Raw genomic sequence first — 26736 nt, forward strand, 5'->3', positions numbered from 1 at the left:
GTTCTAATATCTTGTAAATGGCCGAGATCCCCACCCCTAAACCATGTATATTCTGGTTTGTCATGATAAAGCACATCAAATGAAATACAGGGTTAGTCCCCAGAGGTCACCCCCACCCCCTGCCATTTAAGAAAGTTCTAATATCTTGTAAGTGGTCAAGATCCCCACCCCTAAACCATATATATTCTGGTTTGTCATGCAAAGATGGTTTGAATGATATACAGGGTTAGTCCCCAGGAGTCACCCCCTACCCCTGCTATTTAAGAAAGTTCTAATATCTTGTAAATGGTCAAGATCCCCACCCCTAAACCATATATATTCTGGTTTGTCATACCAAGATGGTTTGAATGATATACAGGGTTAGTCCCCAGGGGTCATCCCTACCCCCTGCCATTTGAGAAAGTTCTAATATCTTGTAAATGGTCGAGATCCCCACCCCTAAACCATATATATTCCTGTTCGTCATGTCTCAAACATTTGAATGACGTATAGGGTCAGTCCCCAGGGGTTCCCCCCACCCCCAATGTTCTAGTATCTTGTAAATGGTCGAGATCCCCACCCCTAAACCATATATATTCTGGTTTGTCATGCCAAGATGATTTGAATGATATACAGGGTTAGTCCCCAGGCATCACTAATGCATATAACTTTACTGGACCAAACCAATTTTCACTGGACTTTGTCCAATGTCAGGCGACCCTGGGAATTACGAATTATGGGAGCTTCGTTTGGGAGACTTCGTAACAGCATCCTGTTACAATCATTTCTTCTTTTTTTTTTAAATTGTGCGATTTAGAATTTATGTACATGTTATAACTGGGTTACTTCATAGAAAAAGGAGAAGAAACATGCTCTAATGCATATAATTTGATGGATTGGCCCATGAACCATACCAAACTTTCTTGTCTCGCTGGGGTTTAGTTAATTTTGATTATTTTCGTCAAATAAGCTTTGTCTGTGAATTTTCATTAAAATTCATACATGTGTATATATTAAGTAAGCATAGCAGATGCAGTTTAACAAGAGGAATTATGTTAGTTAGGTAAATGACATATGTTGAATAAAATTTAAATATGTGTATGTATCCAAAAAATGCCCTTGCAAATTATTAAATATTTTTTGATATAGTTGTTTTCATTATATCAATATATGGTAATGATTGTTTATTGGCTGCTTGATGTCCAGTTTGAACTATTTATCCATGCAAAGGATCAACATAATGAGTGAGGTGAATATTTCAACAACATCATGAGTAAGATAGTTATATTGCTATGCATGTAGATCTCAATGTATTAAAATATTCCCTTAAAATACATGTCACAACATTCACATGCATTATTCTGACAGCAAATACTCTTTCCTTTTGCTCCTAAAAGCTGCAATGCATTTTTAACTCTTTAGCTTGACTAGAAGTGGTTGAACCAATTACACATCCCTAATTGTTATGAGCATGCCAATCACAATACCACCATTTTGGTCTCGAACGTAGGAACTCTTAAATTTTCCCTTACAAAAGATTTCTGCTTGTATGCCAATAGACTACCGTTCCTACTCGCTTATTAGTCAGAAAATTGGGAGTAAAATTCATAATCCAGAGAGGGGGACCGACTAATAGACGAGATCTAGCGACCAGAGGAAAAATCCAAGCTTGAGAAAAGTGGTCAGGAGTGAATTTCCTGGTCAAAACTACGTTTTTGATTGCCAAACCTACATAAATCAATAAATAAAAGGTTTTTGTTGAAAATAAATGACTACAATACTGTCTTTGTGTTTTATTTGTTCTTTGGTAAACATTTTCTGCAAATTCGTGTTGAAATTCTACTGTTTCCGGTTTGTGTATTGATTTTCATGGTCACATGGTTTTCCTATAAACCCAAAAGAAGAGCCAAGAACCAAAAATGAAAAGGAGATAACAATGTACCAAATATGTGAAAGGATGTTTTCAGCGGAGTTATTGTGTCATTATTGTGATATCATGATATCAATTCAATGCTTATAAATCATATAATAATCAAAAAATAATATCAAGATTCATTCCCAAAATCAAAATATTATTCATTAAAGTGTCTCAGGTAAACAAAAATTACAAAATTGATTGACCAGCCATAATAATCCATTGATAACCCCAATTAAGAGACAAAGAGTTGTATTTACTAAAGGTGTGAAAACTATCAGTGATAGGTAAACAGATGACACTAATGAGTTGGAGTTAGTTATTTTCATATATTGATTAGCTTCTCTTAATTTTTTTAATCCTTTAATCATCACAATATAATAAGAATTATGAAGTGTATATGCTCATTTAACACCGAGTTATGTATGCTGTGAAAAATATTTTCATCAAGTGTTGATTGACTTTAAATTTTTCAGGTTCATATTGGTTTATTTTTGCTTTTCTCAAACAAAAGGTTGTTAGTCATACCCTACAAAATCATTGATGCATTACGTAAACAACACATGGCTATTCAAACATTTGAACAGTGAACAAAACAAGAGAAATGAATACATCTTTATTATTAACAGCAATATAAATTATCATGATGAGGATCAACTAAATTCAAACCAAACAAACATTAATGCAGAAATGAATATTATTCCTGGATTTGCATAAGTTTTACCGGCGTTCAGTTACTGTCAGCTGAAAAAAAAAAATGCCCAAATTTTGTCCGACTTATACGAGGGTCAAGACTAAATCCTTAGAATTTGGAGCTGAAAAGGGCACCCGACTTATAGTAGGATCGACTATTAGGCGAGTTTCTACGGTAACAAGGGGATATGGGGTTTCATCAAAATAAGATAAATCTGTGATTTTTTAAAAATTCATGGGAATTTAATATTAATTTCATCCAAGATAGATAGGTCTATAAAACAACAAACATTGTAGATAAATTTGTACAAAACAGCAGCCGGTGTTTCAAAATTACACATAGCAAATCTGAACAATATAAACCGTCATTCTTTGTAAAAACAATTTTTTTATTGGAATAGACTACCAAACAATCTCGTGTGTGCAAAGACAATTGAGAGCTTTAAAACTTCAGTTGCTCTCACATCGTTGGACTAATTTTCCAGCGCCTCTCTTCCGTTGGCATTGCCATTGATGCCATATCCTGGCCCTGCAACGTACTTATTCAGATTCAGGTCTATGTCTGTTGAAACAATGATCCGGGATGACGATGGTTCTAACGAACATTGATGTGATCGTGGTCATCTAAAGACAGATTTTTGATATTTGTCTCCTAGAACAGGTCTTCATAGATAAAACGAGATGCATTTCGGATAACTGTGTGTTCAGTAACTACCTGTCCACGGCAATGAGCTGACACAACTAACATGTTGGCATCCCGATTTTTGACCTTTTATTTACAATTCGATTTATCACAGGTGCGTTTGAATCGAACGGAGCAATATATGCACAAGAAAAACGTCTATGTGAAAAAAAAAATTCATGGAGAAACAAAATTTGGAGCGGCATGCGGCACCAAAATTTGCGGAAGCGGTAATTTTTTTTTTTTTATTGAAAAGTCAATTTCTCCAAAACAGGAGCGGAAAAATCCAAAGAACTATTAATCAAATTGGTGTGGCCTTAGATTTAGAAATAATAGTGTGATTATAAATAGAAAAAAGGTATTTGAAAAATATATTTATTTAATATCTAAATCTTAACTTTTTATTTAACAATTAATGTCTGTTTTAAAGTTTAGGTAACAAAAAATTAATAACAAGTAATTTCTTTATCCATGACATCACAACTGTTACAATCTTAGTTTTGTAATACTTCATTATTTGGTCAAATATATTTTATAATCTCAAATACAAGTTCTTAAAATATTAATACAAGATAAAACAAGTTATGTGAATATGTAGAAATCCCACATGGTTTAACTGAAGACAAAATATTTGTTAAAAAATCTTTGACTGAAAACAAAATTTAAAATATCAAGGGGCAGTCAAAAATATAAAATAAAATATGGAAAGAAGTCACCTTAAGGTCTATTAGAATAAAGTTGAAAGGACCTCACAAGGAATTAGTTTATTGATAATTCAAGCAAAACATTAAACTATCTTTGACATTAAAGCCTCAATTCATGCACTGGTTATTATTTTACTTTAATGAAAGTTTTTGGCAAATGTAACATCAATGTTTTCACTGTTAAAGAATATGATAGCATTTGAAAAAAAATCTGCTTTAGTTTCTGTTGTCTTTGAAATACAATATATCTTTTCTACTGATAGTGATTGATTGATTTGAGTTTAACACCACTATAGGCTATTTTGTGGCAGTCAGTTTTATTGTTTGAGGAAGCCAAAGTGCTGGAGAGAACCATTAACTTTTGGCAGGAAAACTTATAGTTTAGTGATACAGTTGTTGCACTACTTAGAACAACTTGGCAACCGAGGCCCTTTCTACTGATAGTGAAAATATGGAATATCTTTTTAAGTATCAAAAGTGAAGTGACATTGAAACTTAACCTGACAGACGAAGAATCTTCATGTAGATGTGATATATTAAAACATAATCTGAAAGAGAAAAAATTATTTTTTTTAGGACTTATTAGAAAGATCTGGAAGAATGACATCCTACCTTGGTGAGGCTGTGTGGGAGCCTAAAGTTGTAGCTATTATCAGCTGTATCAGTAGTCAACAGGTAAGTTGCTTTTTGTCGAGCCTGTGACTTTTGTCGCAGAAAGCTCGACAAAGGGATAGTGATCCGGCGGTGGCGGCGTTAGCTAACTTCTTAAAAGCTTAGAATTTCCAAGGTGGAAGACCTGGTTGCTTCATACTTTGTATATAGATGCCTTATGTTATGAAGTTTCGTCTGTCATATGTCCATTGTCCTTGACCTCATTTTCATGGTTCAGTGACTACTTGAAAAAAAAGTTAAGATTTTTTGTAATGTTAATTTCTCTCTTATTATGAGTAATAGGATAACTATATTTGATATGTGCGTACCTTGCAAGGTCCTCATGCCCGTCAGACAGTTTCATCTGACCTGGACCTCATTTCATGGATCAGTGAACAAGGTTAAGTTTTCATGGTCAAGTCCATATATCAGATACTATAAGCAATAGGTCTTCTATATTTGGTGTATGGAATGATTGTAAGGTGTACATGTCCAACTGGCAGGTGTCATCTGACCTTGACCTCATTTCCATGGTTAAGTTTTTTGTTTTGGTCTTATTTTCTTATACTATATGCAATAGGTCAACTATATTTGGTGTATGGAAATATTTTACAATGTACATGTCAGTCTGGCAGGTTTTATTTGACCTTGACCTCATTTTCACGGTTCATTGCTCAGTGTTAAGTTTTTGTGTTTTGGTCTGTTTTTCTTAAACTATAACCAATAGGTCAACTATATTTGTTGTATGGAATGATTGTAAGGTGTATATGTCTGTCTGGCAGGTATCATCTGACCTTGACCTCATTTTCATGGTTCATTGGTCAATGTTAAGTTTTCATGGTTAGGTTTGTTTCTTAAATACTATAAGCAATAGGTCAACTATATTTAATGCATAGATTGATTGTAAGGTGTTCATGTCTGTCTGGCATGGTTCATCTGACCTTGACCTTATTTTCATGGTTCATTGGTCAATGTTTATTTTTCCTGTTTGACTGTTTCTTAGAAACTGTAAGCAATAGGTCAACTATATTTGGTGTATTGAATGATTGTAAGGTGTACATGTATTTCTGGTTTGGTTTATCTGTCCTTGACCTCATTTTCTTTGATCATGTTAAGTTTATGTGATACTTTTAGTGGGAATTTAATGTATTAAATTGGAGTTTATACATTTTTGTTCTGTCCTCATCATCTTTTACCCTGTCCCATCATTTGTTTAATATTAGCAAGACCTTTGATAAGTTATTTTTGTCTACAGAGATAAGATAAGGATTTGACCAATCACATTATAGATATTGAAGGGATAGGTGGTCATTTTATAAAGCTTGTTGCAGTTTCAGCAGCCATATTTTGTTTCTCTGAGATTTAATTTGAATATTCTATTCTATTTGCTATTTGGAGTATATATATACAGAATTCGTATGTTATTTTAAACTAACATTCGTTCACTAAGTATAAGTGTTTCGTTTCCAGTAATTCGGATTTACGTTTTTAAACAATTCAGGATCAGCCACAAAGGTACTTTTTTTTAAGTTTGTGCTTCATAGTCTTGATAGTGCATCGTTTTTCTCCAGAGTTTGTAACTTTCAATTTATCATTAAGACGATTCTAAATTGGATTATATTTGTATTCTGCTTTAATTTTAAACCTCTGTTATTCGTCACCATGGGACCAATTCGTAGATCGGGGACAAGGACACACGTGCATTACGATCCGGAAATGCCTGAAAACTGGACTTTAATCAGATTAAGACAAGAACTTAACGCAAGAGGGATTAGAATTCCTCAAAATTCGAGGAGGATGGCATTGGTCAGGCTTTTACAAGATTCTGGAGAAAACGTTATTTCCGATGCGGGGAGAAACGCCGAGGGCCACGCTGACACCATATTGGGAAGTGCGCGATCCCAGAATTCCACTGCCACAGACACCACCATCAACGACCACATGCACGACGCCTTATTAGGAAGTGCGGCATCCCAAGATGCATCTGTGGAGACAAACAATAGAACTTTAATAAACATTGTTTCAAGGCTGTCTACGACAGTGCAGTCCTTGCAACAAAATGTGACAACACTAACTGGCCAAGTCAACACTCTAATTACCCAGAGAAAACAGTGGAAGCACGTGATGAGACAACAACAACGAGAACCGGAAACACGTGGATTCCTACTTTTGCTTCATCCGGAAGTCAAAGAAGTGAAGAAGTAAACAATGCCAATGGTCTTAATTTCAACCTGGAGACAGCCTACTCCGCTCTGAGAACTAACGCATTGCCAACGGCTGCAGCGGGTAGCGAAGAACAAGCTCTTAGGAACAATCGCTATGTTCAAACACCAAGAGGCTATTCAGCCTAGTCTTTGCCGTTTGTGGAAACAGTGACACCACAAGTAAGGAGAAGCATTATAACAGGTATGGACATCAACCTATCCTCTCTTCTTATCCCGTATTATGTGGGAATGGGTACAACAGACGGGGAAGAAAAGAATGAAACTTCCAGTTACCACACAAAACCTGACCCACGACTAAACAGATCTTTGTCTATTGGGGAGTTTATCCAAGCGTTTGGTATCTACAAGAACATTATGTGTTCCACGTTCCCCCACCGTAGGAGTGAGCTCGACACGTATGAGAGAGACATTGTAGACATGGCTACTCGATACCCTGGCAATGGGTTTTATGAATACCATAAGCGTTTTTCCCTCGATTCAGCTGCACATTTACGCTACAATAACATGGCAGTTGATTGGTCCATAAGGAACAATACATTATTCTGTAATATATTCACAAATATAAGGCCTAACACCTGTAATGTTTGCGGCAGTAACTTTCACACATCTGGATTTTGTTCTCTCACGCAAAGGTCATCCAGAAATAAAATTGATGATTCCCAGGATACATATGGTAGGGAAAGGGTTTTTCATTCTGGAAGAGAAATTTGTAACAATTTCAATGGATACAGGGGATGTATACTGCCACGCTGTAGAAATGCCCATGTGTGTTTGGCTTGAAAAGGAGATCATTCAAAAATCAACTGCCAGCAGACAAAAAACGAGTTCCAGGGGCCTCAAAAGAACGGGCCCCACACACAGAGGAGAAACTAGATACACCTCAAAATTATGACATGTCTGTCTCTACACCTGTAAATATAGATGTTTTGGAAAAAGAGTTATATAGACATCCTGACTCAGTTTTTAAAAATTATTTGATAAATGGGTTAAGATATGGTTTTTACACTGGGTTAAAGACTCTCCCATCAAAGTCTATTATTTGTAAAAATTTGAAGTCAGCATCTACAAATCCTATATGCGTGTCAGAATTACTTGAAACTGAAGTGTCGAAAGGATACCTCATTGGACCTTTTAATGATATACCTTTTAGCAACTATCGCATAAACCCCATTGGTTTAGCAGAACATAAATATAGTAAGAAAAAGCGCTTAATTGTTGATCTTTCAGCACCACATGAGGATGAGGACAATCCAAGTCTAAATGAACTGATAGATAAGGAAGAATTTTCTTTGCAGTATGTTTCTATTGATGATGCTACTCATATTATTAAGCAGTTAGGTAGAAAAAGTTGGCTTCTAAAAACAGATATTTGCGATGCGTTCAAAATTATCCCACTTAAATCAGAATTATGGCCTTATCATGGTATACAGTGGAACAAAAAGTTTTATTTTTTTAAGAGATTAGTGTTTGGGTGTAGATCAAGTCCCAAAATTTTTGATACACTATCCAGGGCAGTTTCCTGGATAGCTAGAAATAACTATGGTATTGTAAATATTTTACATTTGTTAGATGATTTTTTAATTATTGTACCAAGAGCAGATAATGCTCATTTAACTATGAGCAATGTGTTAAAAATGTTTTCATCTTTGGGTATTCCTTTGTCAACAAAGAAAACTGAAGGTCCTTGTGTCATTTTAGAATATATGGGCATTTTTCTTGATACTATAAAGATGGAGGCACGTTTGCCTAAAGAGAAAATTGCAAGAATTCAAGAAACAATTGAATCTTTTTCTAAACGCAATACATGTACTAAAAGGGAACTTTTAAGTCTGCTAGGCCACTTAAATTTTGCAAGTAGAGTTATTTTACCAGGCAGATCATTTGTGTCTCACTTGATTAAGCTTTCAACTACTGTTAAAAAATTGTCACACCATGTACATATTAAGAATTGCAGATCTGATTTGGCAATGTGGTCTCAATTTCTTAAAAACTGGAATGGAATATCCTTTTTCATTAATGACAACATTATTAAAGCTGCAGATATCCAACTTTACACAGATGCTACACCTAAATCGTTCGGGGGATTCTATCAGGGAAGTTGGTTTCAAGGCGAATTTACACCAGAACTTTTAAATGAACAAACGTCTATGGCTTTCTTTGAACTGTACCCTATAGTGATGGCCTGTGCTCTATGGGGTCACAACTGGAGTAGAAAACGTATATTATTTTACTGTGACAATTTAAGTACCGTAGAGATTATCTCCAAAGGAAGATCAAAAATCCAGAGTATAATGAAACTTATGAGGAAGCTAACTTATCTTTCTGCTCTATATAACTTCGTCATTCATGCACAACATATTGCTGGTGTCGAAAACACTGTAGCAGACTCTATTTCTCGTTATCAGATGAGGAAGTTTCGCTTACTACAACCACTGGCAGATCGAGAACCAACACCTTGCCTGAAGCCATCCCAGTTAATGATGAGTTGATTCAACAAGTTGAGGAATTATGGGAAGCCTGCCTTTGTCAGAGTACAAAGCAGGCATATATGACTGGTGTTAAATGTTTTCAAAACTTTATGGTTATGAATGGAAAAGACTGTTTTTTAAATGCATTGCCATATATAGATGAAAATTGTTTGATTTTTTTTGTTGCCTATTGTAAAAATTCGTTAAAACTAGCACATTCAACTGTTAAATTGTATTTAGCAGGTATAAGACACTATTTTTTAAAACAGGGTCATTCAGACCCGCTAGCAAATACTGTTCGTTTGCAGTGCATTCTAAGAGGTTTAAAAAAGTCTCAGTGTAATATACGTCCTAAACGAATGCCTATTACTTCTTCGATTTTAAAAGAACTATGTAATTTGTTAAGATCTGGGGTATTTTCTCCATTGGTTGATTTAATGCTACAAAGCGCATTTAATTTAGCTTTTTTTGGATTCCTCCGATGTGGAGAATTTACTTGTCGTAGTAAAGACTTTTCTAAGGATACCATTGTTTCAATTCAAGATATTTCTTTAGATGTGTCACTAAAAAATTTAGTTTTCCATTTACATTCTTCTAAGTGTGATCCATTCAGGCAAGGTGTAAATATTACTATCTTTGAAAACAATGTTTTTCACCCTGTAGCTACCTTGAGAAAATATATCAAATTCAGAACTGATTCAGGAGCTAAGCCTCAGTCACCTTTGTTTGTTAACGATGATTATGACCATACTCCCTTATCAAGGGATCGCTTTATTTCTTTGCTGCGAGATTTACTTTTTAGACTTGGGTATAAAGATGATAAATTTTGTGGGCATTCATTTAGAATAGGAGCAGCTACATCTGCAGCTGCTGCAGGAATTGAAGACCACATTATTCAAACTTTAGGTAGATGGTCATCTGATTGTTACATGCGTTATATTAGAACCAACCCTAAAACTATACATGCAGCTCAAGATAAAATGTGTTTTTAAGTGAAAATTTCTCTTAGTAGATTTTATACATCATTTCATATTGTTTGTACATAAATGTGAGGTTAAATATATATATAATTTGTATTTTTTTTTAAAGGTACTATTATTCATTGTTTTTTATCATATATGATGTATCTTTTCTTGGGGGCTTTCACTCATTAATTTTGCTCATTTTGGCCAACATAATTTCAGGGAAATTATTTTCCCCCAATTCATTTATACATATTTAAAATTATTAAGTACATTTGTACACCTGCTGGCATCTACCGCAGGATCTATTGTTATTCGCATTAGGTAACCTGCTGGCATCTACCGCAGGATCTATTTTTATTCACATTAACCTGCTGGGATCTACCGCAGAATCTATTTTTATTCACATTCACCTGCTCGGATCTACCACAGGTTCTCGAAATTAGTTTTGTCTGCTCGGATCTACCACAGGCATAAGTAATATATATTTTTTGTATGTTTTGTCTGCTCGGATCTACCACAGGCATAAGTAATATATATTTTTTGTATGTTTTGTCTGCTCGGATCTACCACAGGCATAAGTAATATATATTTTGTGTATGTTATTCGTCAGAAACTGTAATGAGTAGCCCCCTAGAAAGCCAAATGTTACATCAAGGTATTAATATGTAAATGTTTTACTATTAACTATGTTTTTTATATTATATGAAAATGTTTTAGTCCTTAGTGAGTTTTAGTTTTTTGTTTTAATAAATAGTTTAGTTTTATATCTTATCTTTGTTATATACAGTTAGTAATTGTAGTTTTGGTATATGTTTGGTTTGCCAAGATTATTCAGGACCACAAGCGACAGTACACACACCCTCATACATACTGGTGCCCTTAGTCGTAAACGGAATTAATCTTATTGATGATATATTTTGGTTGTTTTTTATTCAATGATTAAGCTAATAGATATAAAAAGATTTGGTATGAGTGCCAATGAGACAAATCTTCATACAAGACTAAGTCCATCATAGTACCAAACATACAAACTCTAACAGAGTTCTGTTTAAGTAGGGTGTTTTCTAATCTGGAGAATTATGTATAAATAAAGCTTTATATTTAGGACTATCAACATAAAATCAATGGTCAGTAAAGAAGGCGAGACATTTCAGCGTGTGCACTCTTGTTTTATAACATATAGTATTCTCAACTTAAAAAAATGAATTAAAAAGGATTATTTAAGAAAAGAATTTGAATACATTATAGTTTAGATTTTAAAAGGATTAAAGAAAATGTGTAAGATTTGTTTAGCTGTTAATAGATGAAGTATAAACTCCTTCCGTCACATGCTAAAGTTAAAATCATGACCTTACGAAGTCTTCATCCCACAGGTTATGTAAATATCTATTATTACCTCTAAAGACTATTTATTACAGGTTTCATAGATATAAGAAGATGTGGTATGAGTGCCAATGAGACAACTCTCCATCCAAGTCACGATTTGTAAAAGTTCAAGCTGGATTGTGATGTAACCTTAGCCTTTTTTGCATCTGCAAAAAATTTCATGCTGTATAATTTTTCAAAGTAGAGATATAATCATATTGCTTGTCAGTCAGGATTCTACTTCGTCAAAATTATCTCCCCATTACGCCACCTGATTTTTATAATCGTAAAAATGGAAGCCATTGTAGTGATGGCTCGCTGTCAATTTAGCTCTTGAAAACCGATCAATCTATCCACATAGTATCATTACGATCCTTATATGTTAGTTGTATTTGAAAAGACAAATGTATCTACTAGCTATTGAGTATCATTTAATGTACTTTTATGCATTTGGTCAACTTAAAACTATTGTCTGGTTGGTTGTCAGGGGGAATTTTCGAAAATTCAAAAATATTTAAAAAAAAATTGAATTAAATATTTCGTGGAAGGGCAGACTAAAAATTAGATAACACATACAAAAAATTAAAGTTTTTTTGAAGTTATGCATTTTTAAGATCCACTTGAAAAGTCTGTTGTCAAGTACTTTTAGTAAAAATTTGTTATTCGAACACTCCAACTCTGTTTTTATGACTCATTAGAAAGGTATTTCACTTGAATCATATATTTCATTTTTTAGTACTTTAAATTTTAAATGTTATTATATCAACCTATACTATAGCATAAATATATGAAAATAATAGAATCTGAAGCGAGATGATCTATCAAATATTTTTCTTTTATACGTTTTCATGACAGAATAGTCAACCCAAACAAGCCTGAACATAAAAAGGAGTACTTGACTTTCTCTTTTCATGAAATTATTACCAATTTTTGGGATTTTTTTTTTTTTTTTTTAAACTGTCGCTGGGGCAGATATGCAAATTAATGCTTTTAAAAGATTAATCTATTATCTTTCTTTGGAATTTTTTTCTGTGGAATTTATGCTTATGCAGAAAAGAGATCCACATGCATTTGCACCTACCATAATCAACTGTTTTATGAAAATTTGTCTATAACTTAGAAAGTTTACAAATATCTCGATGGCCGAGTGGTCTAAGTAGTTACTACTGTAATCACTAGCCAGTCAACACTGAGGTTGTGAGTTTGAACCCCGCTCGTGCGGGTGCACTCGACTCCAATCTTAATTGACTAGGATTGTCAGTTTTCCTATCGAAGGTCGTGGTTTTCTCCGGTCACTCCGGCTTCCTCCACCAATAAAAACTGGCCGCCACGAAATAGCCCAAAAGCGGTGCTTAAAAGTGGCATTAAAACACGAAAAATCAAAATCAAAAAATCAAATCGAAGCTCCATACCTTAATTTAAGTAAAAACACATATGTAAGGTGCTAGAATGCTAAATTATGCACATTCATTAAACTTTTAAAGCCAATAGAAACAGATGTAAACAATTCAAATTTACCAATTTGGTCTTTTTTACCTTCTCTAATAAAGAGTTCCATTTCTTTTGTTTAATTTCAACTGGGTTTCCGCCTGTTGTTAAATCTGCCTAGTATATTTTTATGTTAATTGCAGAATTTGATAACATTGTCTATCATGGTTTTGATAAATCTATATTGTATTTCGATCTTCCGTATGAGAAATATAATGTAAAATTTTGTCAGAAGTTATGAACTATGATTTTTTTAAAGTTATTTGCTTAACTATCCCATTTGCTTTGAGGGCTTGACATAACTTGTTTATCAAAGTTTGCCTGATTTTTATCAGTTTGCTGCTGACTTCATGTATAAAGCAGATTTTATCCGAGATATTATTTTATGTTTTTCAGTACAAATGTGATTCAATACTGGAGGTAATTAAATGTGCTCCTATACCATGGAGTAAAGAAATAAACAGTCTTGTCCAGCAAGCCCTTAAACTAGACCATGATTTGTAAGTTTTTTCTGTAAATTAGCTTATTTGCACAGCATCTTGTTTTGTTTTTGTTTTTTTTTTCTCTTTACACCAAATGGAAATTGACTTGAAGCTTCTGAAGTCAACTGAGTCACTATCATATACTGATTCAAATGTTCACTTACTTCCAATGGAGTTTCTGTTGGAGTTTAGAGCCATTTCATGCTGATACAGAGTAAAAGAAAGAATTGTCATTGTTAAGTCAATACACACAAATTTACATATAGGTGGCAATGATAATACACTGAAATATTTTACTATTTGTTTTGGGGTTTTAGAAATATATAGTTTAAAAAATGTTAACAATATCAATTAATAGACATTTATATTTTTATGCCCCACCTAAGATATAGTATGGGCATTATGTTTTCTTGTCTGTGCGTCCGTCCATCTGTCCCGCTTCAGGTTTAAGTTTTTGGTCAAGGTAGTATTTGAAGAAGTTGAAATCCAATCAACTTGAAACTTAGTACACATGTTCCCTATGATATGATCTTTCTAATTTTAATGCCAAATTAGAGTTTTGATCCCAATTTCATGGTCCACTGAACATAGAAAATGATAGTGCGAGTGGGGCATCCATGTACTATGGAAACATTCTTGTTTTTTATTAACCTTGTATTCATTTGAATTAACATATTTTAAAAAAATGATTTCTTATATTGCAGAGTAAATGATATTAAAGAACAAGTCCATTTAATGGAGTTAAAGAATTTGATGCATAAATATAACCTGAAAAAGGAAGATATACCATCAGATAATAATTGGGAGGTATCTAATATTTATTGATAATCTTATTATTAGTTAATTATTATCATTCCATTGTTGATACAAAAGTATAGCACCTGAAATCTTAAAGCAGATCTGAAAAATGATGTACTATTAATGTCAATGATAAGAGAGTAAACTCTGGTAAATGACTTTAGTTGTAACAAATTGAAGAAGCCATAACTGATAGTAATGGTCCAGTCTTCATGCTTTTATCATAAATGTTAAGGGCTATTCCATTAAAATGTATGTGGGAGGGTAGGAAGGGACTTCCAAAATATCCCTACAACCAAGAACCATTTTTTAGATAATTTTGCATAATGGTAATAGACGCATACTAAAAAAAAGACCTATGACCCACATTCAATAATTAAACTTCCCTTCCTACCCTCCCACATACATTTTAATGGAATTTAGGGTATTATTTAAAGGTTTTAGATGTGTAAAATTTTTCTTCTTATCTTTATGCCATAGACATTATAAGACCTGGTCTATATACATGTACTGCAGATGTTTATAAGTATAACTTAAATTGCTTTTAAGAAACTCCTGATCTTCATACATGAATTGTAGTTTTTTTATAAATTATAATTTAAGCCCCTTTAAGAAACTGAACTTATACATTTATTATAGATGATTATAAATTATAATTTAAGTTGACTTTAAGATACTCCTGATCGTCATACATGTAATGTAGATGATTATAAATTATAATTCAAGTTGACTTTAAGAAACTCTTGAACTTTATACATGTATTGTAGATGCTGATGTACTATATTTTGAGTCAGAATACAAGAGACAGTATAGAGGATGCCTTTAATGTGATGAGAGGATACAATGTCATACTTACCCTGGATCTTTATGTGTTTAGAATGAGACATTTGATCAAAAATGGCATGGTAAAATAACTTAATATTATTTTTTAATTCAACAACAACTTGCACTTCTGCTGTTAACAATGTTCTTCCCTAGTCCAGCATTAGAGTGAAGAGTCCCTGTTTGTTAATACCAGGGTTGTTTTCTAAATTGATAGTACTCTTTGTTTATTTTCTCTTGATGGGGTTCCTGACATGGGACAAGCACATGAATATGTGGCAGGATTAAACTACTATTTGAGATCTCAACTGTTCCTTCTTTTTAGTATTTCCTCTACAGCTTTTTAAAAACAAAAGATTCATTATAGTCACATATATAATATTTCAGAAATATAATAAAATATTTTGTGGACTTTGCTTGATTTTCACATATGATTCTTAAATTTTAAATTTTTCATGATAAAACAGCTTTACCTATGACCATGGGAAGGAGTAGTTCACGAAGGGCTAAAAGATTTTAATTTTGTTTTTTTTTTAAATCGGGCCATAATTCTACAAATTTCACAAAGAAATTAGTTGTGATATTACTATTAATACAAAACATACTTTTTTTGGCACCTCACATTATAAATAACAAAGTTATGACCCCTTATTTATGTATTATTTGTGTTTTAATGTCAGTTTTGGTCTAATTTTTCCATAACTTAAAATAGTTTTTAGCATAATTTATTTGGCTGTCTTACCTGATCCAGAAATTTTTGTGCCTTGGGATTCAAAATAAACCGTGTCACCTTTTGGATAAAAAATATTTTGGTTCATGGGTGTGTATAAGGTTTTTCTAAAGTTTTTCTCTGAGAAATGCACAAATTCATAGTATATTTCAGTATCTTCAAAATGTGCTGACTTTGGAGCCTTTAATGTACTATAATGAAGACATTTGTTTGACATAGCATGAAGGCCATTTAAGAACTAAATATCAACCTTTTTGATATTTTATGATAAAGCTGAAATTCAATGCCATATTTTGCCCAAAACGAATCTTGTCCCTCGAGATTTATCCAACACGTTGGTACAAAATCATCTGTCATTTGTAGATTAGAGAATATTGTTTTATGTTTTTCATTTACATAAATTGTAATTTTCTGTATTTCAGGTAAATGAATGTATTGACTTACTAAAGTCCTTACCTGGGAATGAGAGATTGAAATGTGGACAGAGAATTGTGGATTATGTCAAAGTTCTACTTAATGACACTGTAGAACTAGATATCAAGGTCAGTATATAGAGAGATCAATTGATGGTTTGTTTCTCAGATTCTTTATTATATAGATGAATGAGGTATTGCTATTTTTCCTTCTGATACCCACTTAATAAAGCAGAGATTTATAGTGGTTATATTCATCTCATCTGCATAAATACAGTTGAATATGATACAAAAGCATACTTTGGTATCCATCCTGATTACTCTAACAGCTCTACCATTAGGTGTTGGTTCACTTGATGCATATTTTTAATTTTTGTTTGTGAACCCCTGCATCCATACGATCCACCTTTACCAAATGAGCGTTGTACTATACAACCACACAGCATGGATAACAATACAAACTTTCCCAAATTGCTGATCTATTCTAGAAAACGGTTTACTACCACACACAAGGTCCAAAGAAGATTACCTCAAATGGAATGAACCGCAGAACCACACGACTTTATTTTCAAAATGAAATTGAAACATGGATAATGAACCATAACTGCAAGTATTATACAGACTTACCGCAATTTCCACAATGCCCTACATGTGTGCCTACCATACATACCACAATATTCCAGATGCAGTTGGAAGCAGTACCTCATTTAGAGTGAAGCCAGATGAAATGGTACGGAATGTCCAGTGAGGAGTTGTCCATTTTGGAAAAGATACTGACAATTCATTATTAACTTTTACTGTAACTTTCATTTTAAAGTCGTAATCTATAATTATGACGTAACCTCTTGTTAACCTTTTTGTACCCCATATAAACCTCATTGTATGCACTTCAGCATTGGTTTCCTATCATTAAATTGTCCTGAAGACGCCACCGTAAGTGCGAAACATATAGACCAGAATAAAGCATTTCCTTGCAGTAATCCAGGATGTGTTGTCTTTTTATAATGTTATTTTTCTGAGGTTTTAAGACAACCACAGCATACATTGGTATCCATCCTGAATACTCTACTAACTTTACCGTAAGAAGATGTTAGTTCAAGTATAAAATGCAGAACAGTAAGAAAACTTTATAGTAATGTGGTGTTTTCATGTAAACAGTCATGTTCTAATACAAATGTATCTGTTTTGATCAAGGAAGCCCATGTTTCATTTCCTTTAACAGATTTTTGTTTTCGTTATTTCATTTTGTCACCTGACAGTGTCCAGTTGCGGTGACAAATATCCCATACAAACAATACAAAAGTTCTCTTTGTGACAAAAAGGTTAAGTAAGATGTCAGAAATTGGGATTGTCTTTTCATTCCATTCAAGTACAAATAAAACAGAAAAATTATTCTTTTCTTAAAAAATCAATATATAGTTCTTTGTTTTTTTTTTGTTGTTGTAGGAACTACACAAAAAGAAAACATTGTTCACAGAAGCAGGAAGTTACATTATTAAACTAATTGTTGATTTTGAGGAAGGTAATGTATTTAAGGTTCCAGTAGAAAAAGTTAATTAAAATGTTATAACATTCGAAAAGAATGTTCAAAAATTTATCTCATATATTCCGTTTAAACCTTGTGTATAATATTCTGACAACATGTTCATGAATTGTTTTTAAATGAGAAAAAAAATGTGTTGATATTGTTATTGAACTTAAATAGAATTCATGGCATAAAAGTATTTGATGTGAATCAAGTACAAAACTCCATTGAAGGTTAAAAAATTCTGTATAAATTATTTTTCAGATTACATGAAGTCTAATGAACTAAGAAATCTTCTGTTGGTCTTACAAAGTTTACTGGCTCTTCAGGTAGAAACATAAGTTTATCATTTTGTTTTCATAAAATGTTATAAAAGGGGAGGTTTGCATGCTTATATTTGCCGAAATTCTGTCTCACGAGTGACAAATGACATGTCCATTGCAACAAATGTATCATTTTCCTGGCAGCATTATCCACAGTTGTTCAGATATCTGATTATGGTATTTATACTTCACAGTTAATACAATAGCTTGCTTTTATTATAGCAATTTCACAGGCAGAGGTTAAATTTTTAACTAAAAAAAAAAACACTTTTAATAGCAGGGTTATGATTGAGAGTAACCAAAATTTTCACTTCACATATTCTTTTGTAGCATCCGTACTTAAGATATTTAATGATAATTTATCTCTGTCATAGATCCCACAACAAAGCTATACACTTATAAAAAAGGCAATATAAAAATAATGAACATTATAGCTATTGTGTGAATGATCTAATCAAATGACTTCAAATCATACTTGGAAGTTTATGCAAATGATGAATATAGCTATGAGTTTCTTAAATGATGGATATCAACATTATATGATAAATTCAACACAAACATAGTTCCTTACATGATTAAAATGTATATTTAGACATATGGTGATGTTATAAATTACAGTAAATACACAAAAAATACAACTAGTTGAACATTAATAAAAAAAAAAGTTGCATTTAAATATTTAGGAGACAATTACAATGTTTTAAGAGTCAATTAATCCTGCATGGTTTTTTTTTGTCAAAGATTCAAGGTTATACATTTGTTCTTTAAAAAGTCTGAATTTACATTAATTTCAAGTGTACTGGTACTTTTAACAATTACCTTGATCATGATAAAATAAAAAAGTTTTTTTTTTTTATTGTTTAGAAAGAATATGACCAGTATATAACCATAGATCAGTACTGTAATGTAAATATCAGGACCAAACTACTGGTAACCTATGCCAAACAGTTCTTCATTAAAAGAGAATCTAACAAGGTAAGTCAGGGATCACCATGACCTATTTAAGCATGGCGGTGCGCCACACTTAAATTCCTAGTGCCACGCTAAAATTCCCAGTGCCACGCTCATTTTATAGTCCGCCACACTTGCAAATTCAATAGATTGAAGTTCAATTCCGGATATCACTAATCTAATTATCATGTCAGTGGCAATTAGGAAATCTAATTAGTGTTTAATGGTGTGAACACCGCCTCAGGGGATGTACATTGACAGCTGATTGCATTATTTACATTGTCTCGCATGGTTGAACAAAGTAACATCCAATGAACGATCATAACCCAGTTTCGTCAAATTGTTTGCAAACTATTCTTTAAATACAAATGCTTGACTGTACCTTAAATTCCAAAATGGAATGCATATATATCCAAACTAAATTAATAAAAGCGGTATAATCCAGAAATCAAATGAATTCCCTGACCACATGTTTTCTTTTGTTGACAACCATGTCACATGTGCACTTTTGGCAGGAAAATACTGGGAAACACCTAAATACCAGACAATACTGTCTGGTTATTTATAGACATTTTAATAAACAGCTCAGCTCAGCTGTGCCATTAAGGAAAAGAGTTAAACTGGGTATATATAATTCCTTAATCAACATCATTTTTTTATTGGAAAAGGGGGGTGGGGGGGGTAATTTATAATATTGTCATTATATATATATAACAAATTCTCAATTTTATGATCTGATCTGCTTGATAGACTTATTGGTGAAAATGGCTTTGATGTTTTTTATCATTAATTCCTTTATCATTTATCTTACTATGTGGTTTTCCAAAAGACCATTTAAATCAAATCAAAATTTGTCATGAATGGAAGCTCTTTAAAATATGAATACTTTATCACATGAAAAGCAATATGTGGATCCCTCACTTATATATATTCCTGAAATCTGTTTTTAACTTCTCTAATAGGTTTCTTAAGGTGTGGTGACCAAAAAATGTATATTAGTCCCTATTTTCATATTAGTTATACATGACAACAACATGTAAGGCAGAAAGTAAACAATTAAGGAACGATTCGACAACACAACACACCATCTCTAGTTGATTTGATGAACTTTTTCCCCCACCCTTGATTTTCATTCTGTGGATAACCCTGTAATTAATTTTAATCAGGTACAAAGGAGATGTCACAACTATTAAAATGGTGATGTAAGATGGGCAGGCATCTACTAACAGTTTTCCATGAAATTAATTATGATTTTCAAATTTAAATATGTAGTTACTAATGACAAAATTGAGTTCAAGTTTAGTATTGACAATTTTCACTTTTAAGGTTCGTGATATATTGGAAAATAACACTTTATGTTGTTACTGTGTATTATCTTGTGAACCTTATTTTATTGAGAAATTTAAAAAGACCAAGTTTGAAAAAAAACAATTGTTTATATTAAGTTGTTGCTAGAAATCAAGTGAACTTCTCATTCATTTGTGTATTTTTTTTATTTCAGAAAGAAGCTAGCAAAACAAAAGTATTCAGGTAAATTTAAAAGGAAATTCAAAATTAAAATGATGTTGAGGTTTACATAACTTAATCATATTTTATTGATAATATGAGATCAGAAGATTACCAGAGAAACCCAGAGATTGAAACAGTCACATTAAAACAGCTGAAGACTAAACTTGGGATAATACACTTAAAATACTTTTCTATGACAACTTGTCCAATTTAAACAACTGTGCATATATTAATTTTCCTGAATTGAGGAAAATTTGTATTTTTGTGGATATTTGATTTCATGGTTTTGAAGAAGTCTGAATACAAGCCTATAGATAATTTGTATTTTGTTGAACATTTAAATAAGTGGTTCACCTATACCCACAAATAAACATGAATCTGCAGTATATTAAAAATGATTCATCACAAGCTTTATCTCAGAACAAAACATGTTGATACTACCAAGCTATCATCTTTGCTGTCATCACTGTAAATAAAAAAGGATAAAACAAAAAAAAATGTTCATCCTCTCTGGAGATCTGTGAGATACTATCATTAAATGTGAGGGAATTAATCATTTAATGTTTTCCTCTCACAGTTTTTCAGATGACTCATACCATCCAACTGATATTGACACCATAGCTATGAACAGAAATTTAGGAAAAAAAATGATTATTTAAAAATGTCTTCCTCAACATTTGATGGGGCTGTTTGAAATAGTATATGCAGGTGGTTGACTTTTGAATTTATCTTAAATGACACTGCCTTGCATCCTGAAAGGTAGCCACTGCAGAAGAAAGTTTTTACATACGTATTCATGGAATAGTTAACTGAAAGATCTTATTTGAAAAAAAACTTGGTCTATTTGAACCAGACTAGTGCTGAATAATCTGAAGGTTTATTTGATTTGATAATCCCACCTAAAAGAACATTGTTTTAAATTGATAGTACATAAATTTAAATAGCATTATGCATTGGAGCTGTTAGAGCCATACAAACTCATTGGAACATCTAGTTTAATAAACAACATGGTGTTTTTTTGTTACAGATTAGCAGATATTTTACAAATCTCACATGTAAAGATTCAAGGACAACTTGCCATAGAAGCTGCAAAGACTGGTGGAATTCAAACTGCATTAAAATACTGCAAGTAAGGATGATTAAGATTGTACTATGGAGAACACACAATAAAATTTGATGTTAACATTTGAACACCAAATTGTAACATAGTATCTTGAATGAACCAGCCATGACACAGCTTAAGTTATCTGAATATCATATATATTAGAAAATGACATTATCAGAAAATTTTATTCATATGCTGACACTATACTATAGATAATGTATCAGACACTGTTCCCATAGTTATGGTCATATGATCCGTTAACATACAGATTCTGATTCCTCGGTGGCCAAGTGATCTAAGTAGTTCATCTACAGTTATACTAGCCGTCAACACTGTGGTAGTGAGTTCGAACACCACATGTGGCATGTGCGTTTGACTATGTTCTTAATTGATTAAGATTGCCAGTTTTCCTGCCAAAGGTCTGGTTCTTTCTGGGCACTCCGACTTTCTCCACAAATAAAAACTGGCCGCCACGATATAGTCAATTGTTCTGAAAGTGTCGTTAAACACCAACAATCAATTAGATTCTGTAAAACTATCACAACTATTATATAACTGTACTTTCAGTATGTTACTTGAGTCTGATCGTACAGAGGAGACTGCAGAGACACTATACAGTGTAGCTCTGTCATTCCTAAAACTGCAAGCTGACTCTGAGAACTGTGATCTGACAGCTGGTCAACTGAGAAGTTTACCTGAAGTTACATACATGTTGACATCAGAAGCATTAGTTGTATGTAGTGGTCATTCAGGTATGACAATGTTACTGTGAATTAATATTGGCATGTTAAAAGAGTACTGAAGCCACTGGAAATTCAAGGATTTATAAGCTATATCTAGTGGCCATTCTTGTGAATTACAAAATAAGAATATACTGATTTTCAATGAGACAACACCAAAAGAATTTGAAAGTTATTCTTCAACACAATTACAAATAATACAGATACCAACTTGTAAAGGATTTGTTATGTTTTAAGGAAGTCTAGCTTCAAGTTTTGTCTGTGCTGCATTATTTGTAAGTCAGCAGTGTGAAGCAGGAGAATATAGTATATGTCTATGGGTTTACAGACACACTAGCCTAGTCATTGTTGTTTAAATCAGAAGATATGGTCTATAACACCAAAATTTAATAACTTTTTACCCAGTTCATATGGACTATGTATTTGCAGTTTGTTCTATGATGGCCCCTTCCTAAATCAGACCTGGGGGTCCAGCCAACAAAGACATTTACTGACATATCAACATGGCAGGCATAACTGAAAGTAAATCTGAAAAGTAAAACTTTGATGTATGTATTTTTTTAAAAACTTTTAAAAGAGTTTTGTTATAATACCAAAAAACTGAGTGTGAACTCAGGTATATATTAATGTAGACAACAATATCTTTGGTGGTTTTATAATCTTAAAAAAGAAATACATTTCAATTAACAGCTTATTTACCATTATAAATGTATGCATGTTTCAGATCTGTTTATGAAGTGTTTAGATTTAAACAAAGCAGCATCATTAGCATTATCTGTAAGTCAGCAGTGTGAAGCAGGAGAATATAGTATATGTGAACAGGTATAATATATATATACATATAATGCAATTTTCTAGTATTTATCATTATTCTTTCAAAGAGTGGTAACTGGTTTTTGTTCAAAACGATTTTTCAGATTTTAATTGGATGCCAGATTATTGTAATTTTAGAAAAATATTTTGGAAGTAAATATTATGTTTTACTCTTAAATAGTGATTCATTATTTGTAATTTATTGTCAGAAAGAAATGGAGAAGTTTTATTTTGGATTTATTTTAAAGAGCAGTTTTACTACTACACACTTCATAAAGAACAGTAATGAAGTCCTATTTTATGGGGTTTTTTTTCTTCTCTAAAATTGTTTTGAATGTAGCTTACTGCAGATTTTGTTTCATATATCAATTATAATTGTAAAAAATAATGAATAACTTATTAGATTAATATATTTTTAGGAGGAGGAAATGAATCAAGAGAAGATAACTCCTTCTGTAGAAATGGTTTCTGATTGGATGTCAGACAGCATGTTTAAAGAAGATGCTCTTGTGATGAATTCTACTGTAATTCTACCATTCATCTCACAATATTGTGTGTGTCATCCAACTATTGGTATGTTTTCTGTGAAAATCTTATATTATATACAATTTTTCCAATGTTCTGTGAATGTTTGGAACATTTTAGTATATTAGTAATATTGTCTGCAGGTGCCATCTTACATGACAGTTTTTCAAACAAGGACACTACTTTTAACTGCTGTACAAATGAATTTTATAAAAAATCTATTATTTTAGATTGTATGGTTTTCTTTTAACATACATATTTTGTGCAGTCGAAAATAGACGGATAAACCAAAAGAGCAGAAAGCTTGGAATCATACTTATACTTAAGCACTAGGTAGTGGACTAATGGTATCCATAGGTAGTTCACCAGCAGATGTAGTGATCTTTTGGTAGTAAAAATCTATTATTTGAATCTGTATTATAAAATGATAGGCAAATGAAAAGTGAAACTACAGTTTAATACACCTATGTTGATTGATTCTTGTTCACCATGACAAACCTTTTACAATCATTTCGGACAATCTTTTCATCTTTTTATTATATATTCTAATGAAAATACGAATTCTTGTTTAAGATGGGACTGCAGAGGATGCAGAATGCATTGAAAAGTTGACAACTGCTGTTAAACCAGTACTGAATTACCTAAAGGACAATAGTCACATACAGTTAGCTTACCAAACTCTACTTCATATGTTATATACTGTTCATCAGATATCATTAGTAAATCAGATGGGAATCCAGCTTGTTAATGAGGTATGATATTGTAGATGGCATAGCTTATGTGTGTCAGAAAGGTATAAATAACTAAGATTGTTACTGTTTCATGATAGCCTCTGTGGATCAGATTGGAGTATAGTTCACTGTGGACATGATATCTTCTTTAGGTAATTCGAGAGTACAGCTTGATAAACTTTAAAGTATTATACATAAAGAGCTAATTTACAAAACAAAAGAGGCTGAAGATATCAAGGAGGCATTCAAAAGTCAAAGAAAAACTGACAATGCCATGGCCAAAAATAAAAAATGATGAAACACAAAACACTACATAGACAACATGAACCCCACCAAAAAACTGAGTGTGAACTCAGGTATCTATTAATGTAGACAACAATATCTTCTGAGGAACAGACTGGAATACAACTCAGTAATGTCCATGTAGAAGTGACAGCTTCCTTTAGAACATGGTAATATATGGATTTTATAATACTATTGTTGATATATTCATTTAGCTGATATCCAATTAGGTGGAGTCTACTGTAACTGATAACCCCAAAAAATGCAATTTGTAACCAAAGGGTGTCCAATCTAATATTAGTAAATTTTCAAATTTAATTTGACCAGTATTAGGAATTTCATTTCAATTATTTGTGCTTTGATTCAGTCATGACTGGCAAATATGACTGTTTCCATACCATTGCTTATGTTTATTTTTAAATTACCTTTTTCTCATTTCATTACAGACAATAGATGAAATTATGACAGAGAAGAAAAATGATTTGGAAGGAATAGTTAAAACAACCACACCTCTGATAAAAGAGTTTACCACTGGTGTTTTGATGAAGGTTAGCCACTAAATTTCATCTGTTTCATCGTACAAAATGCTATTATTTTAAGTATGTTTGCTTGTTAGATAGACTTTGAAGTTAACATTTGGATACAGTCAAGGGTTAAATTTGTTTTAGACCAATAACTTTGTTAAACTTTATCAAATTTTTACGAAACTTGGACAGAAGGTACATTAAGTTCAAGCTAAAGCATCTGAAGAAAATTCAAGTTTTAATTTTGTTTTCCATACTTACTGATTGATTTCATTTTGGCAATCAACATCACAATTTTACTCTGACAGCAGCAATCGTAGGCAAGACACTGTTGTGCTTGATCCTTTTGCAAATTTTAATTTTTATCATACATTGTAGCTAATAAAAAGTTTCATAGGTTACAAGGATAATTCAATGCTGTGTTCTAAATATGATATTTATTTGTAAAAGCCCATGACAAAAAAGAAATACAAAGTGTTGTATATGTCATGTTAGCAGATCAGTGATAAAATAGTAGACTATTACCATGATGTCACAAAAATGTCATGTGTACAAAAAAACAAGATGTCAAGTTCTGTGTTCAACGTGGTATTTTTTGTACATTTTTCTTTGACAATCAGGAAAAAAATCCTTTGAATAATGTGTGGTATTCCAATGTTTTTTGGTTTTTTTTCATTTAACAACATGATAGGGTTTGTTGTTGTTATGCTTTTGATGCTTTCATGGCCTCCACGGAACCTTATGTTAAGTTAGTTATTGCTCATATATGTGAGAGCCTGAAGTTGACTTTATTTCTGTATGCTTGAACATATCACAGAAACTGTTTTAGGTCAGGTTTAACTGATATGGTTGTCATTTTTTATTTAAAGATATTTAGCAATAACTTTAAAGACCACCACCTAGCCCTAGCCTATGTATTAAGTGGTACAAAGAGAGACGGACAGGAAGCTGTGATGAGGATTATCAAAACATCTGGTCATAACTATAGAAGACTAAGGGTAATATAGTTTTATGGAAAAGAATAATTCAGCAAATTTCATACCAATGATGAATTAATGTACTTCTGCGTTTAGCTTCCAGTTTTACTTAACAGTTTATTCATTCTCTTCACATCTGCTAATTGTCTTGCCTGTAGAAGTCTTATAGTTCTTCAAGAATGGAAACACACAATATTTACTTCAATTTTGAAAATATACTAGTCTCATTAACAACAATAAAATGAAATATTATAGAATTATTTGATGAAAAAAATATGTTATCGTTGTTATTTACTTAATACAATTGATGTTTTCAGCATTAAAGTTCAGATTTATTGCTTTCTGTTTTTT

General features: G+C 32.4%; 1 protein-coding gene across 1 annotated transcript in view; it reads left to right on the forward strand.

Annotated features, from left to right (window-relative positions):
• The window catches only part of LOC127736991 (kinetochore-associated protein 1-like), a 78744-nt gene that overhangs the window by 27103 nt on the left and 24905 nt on the right, over positions 1–26736 (forward strand). Inside the window, exons 24-39 of the mRNA XM_052247547.1 lie at positions 4550–4648; positions 13532–13635; positions 14322–14424; positions 15183–15320; positions 16390–16509; positions 17827–17902; positions 18170–18234; positions 19093–19203; positions 20681–20709; positions 21716–21817; positions 22361–22545; positions 23258–23355; positions 23766–23919; positions 24445–24623; positions 25331–25432; positions 26278–26406. Of these exons, the coding sequence (XP_052103507.1) occupies positions 4550–4648; positions 13532–13635; positions 14322–14424; positions 15183–15320; positions 16390–16509; positions 17827–17902; positions 18170–18234; positions 19093–19203; positions 20681–20709; positions 21716–21817; positions 22361–22545; positions 23258–23355; positions 23766–23919; positions 24445–24623; positions 25331–25432; positions 26278–26406 (1794 nt within the window). The remainder of the gene's footprint in view (positions 1–4549; positions 4649–13531; positions 13636–14321; positions 14425–15182; positions 15321–16389; positions 16510–17826; positions 17903–18169; positions 18235–19092; positions 19204–20680; positions 20710–21715; positions 21818–22360; positions 22546–23257; positions 23356–23765; positions 23920–24444; positions 24624–25330; positions 25433–26277; positions 26407–26736) is intronic.

The sequence above is a fragment of the Mytilus californianus genome, unplaced genomic scaffold (genome assembly GCF_021869535.1).
Source record: "Mytilus californianus isolate M0D057914Y unplaced genomic scaffold, xbMytCali1.0.p SCAF_4, whole genome shotgun sequence".
Classification (NCBI taxonomy): domain Eukaryota; kingdom Metazoa; phylum Mollusca; class Bivalvia; order Mytilida; family Mytilidae; genus Mytilus; species Mytilus californianus.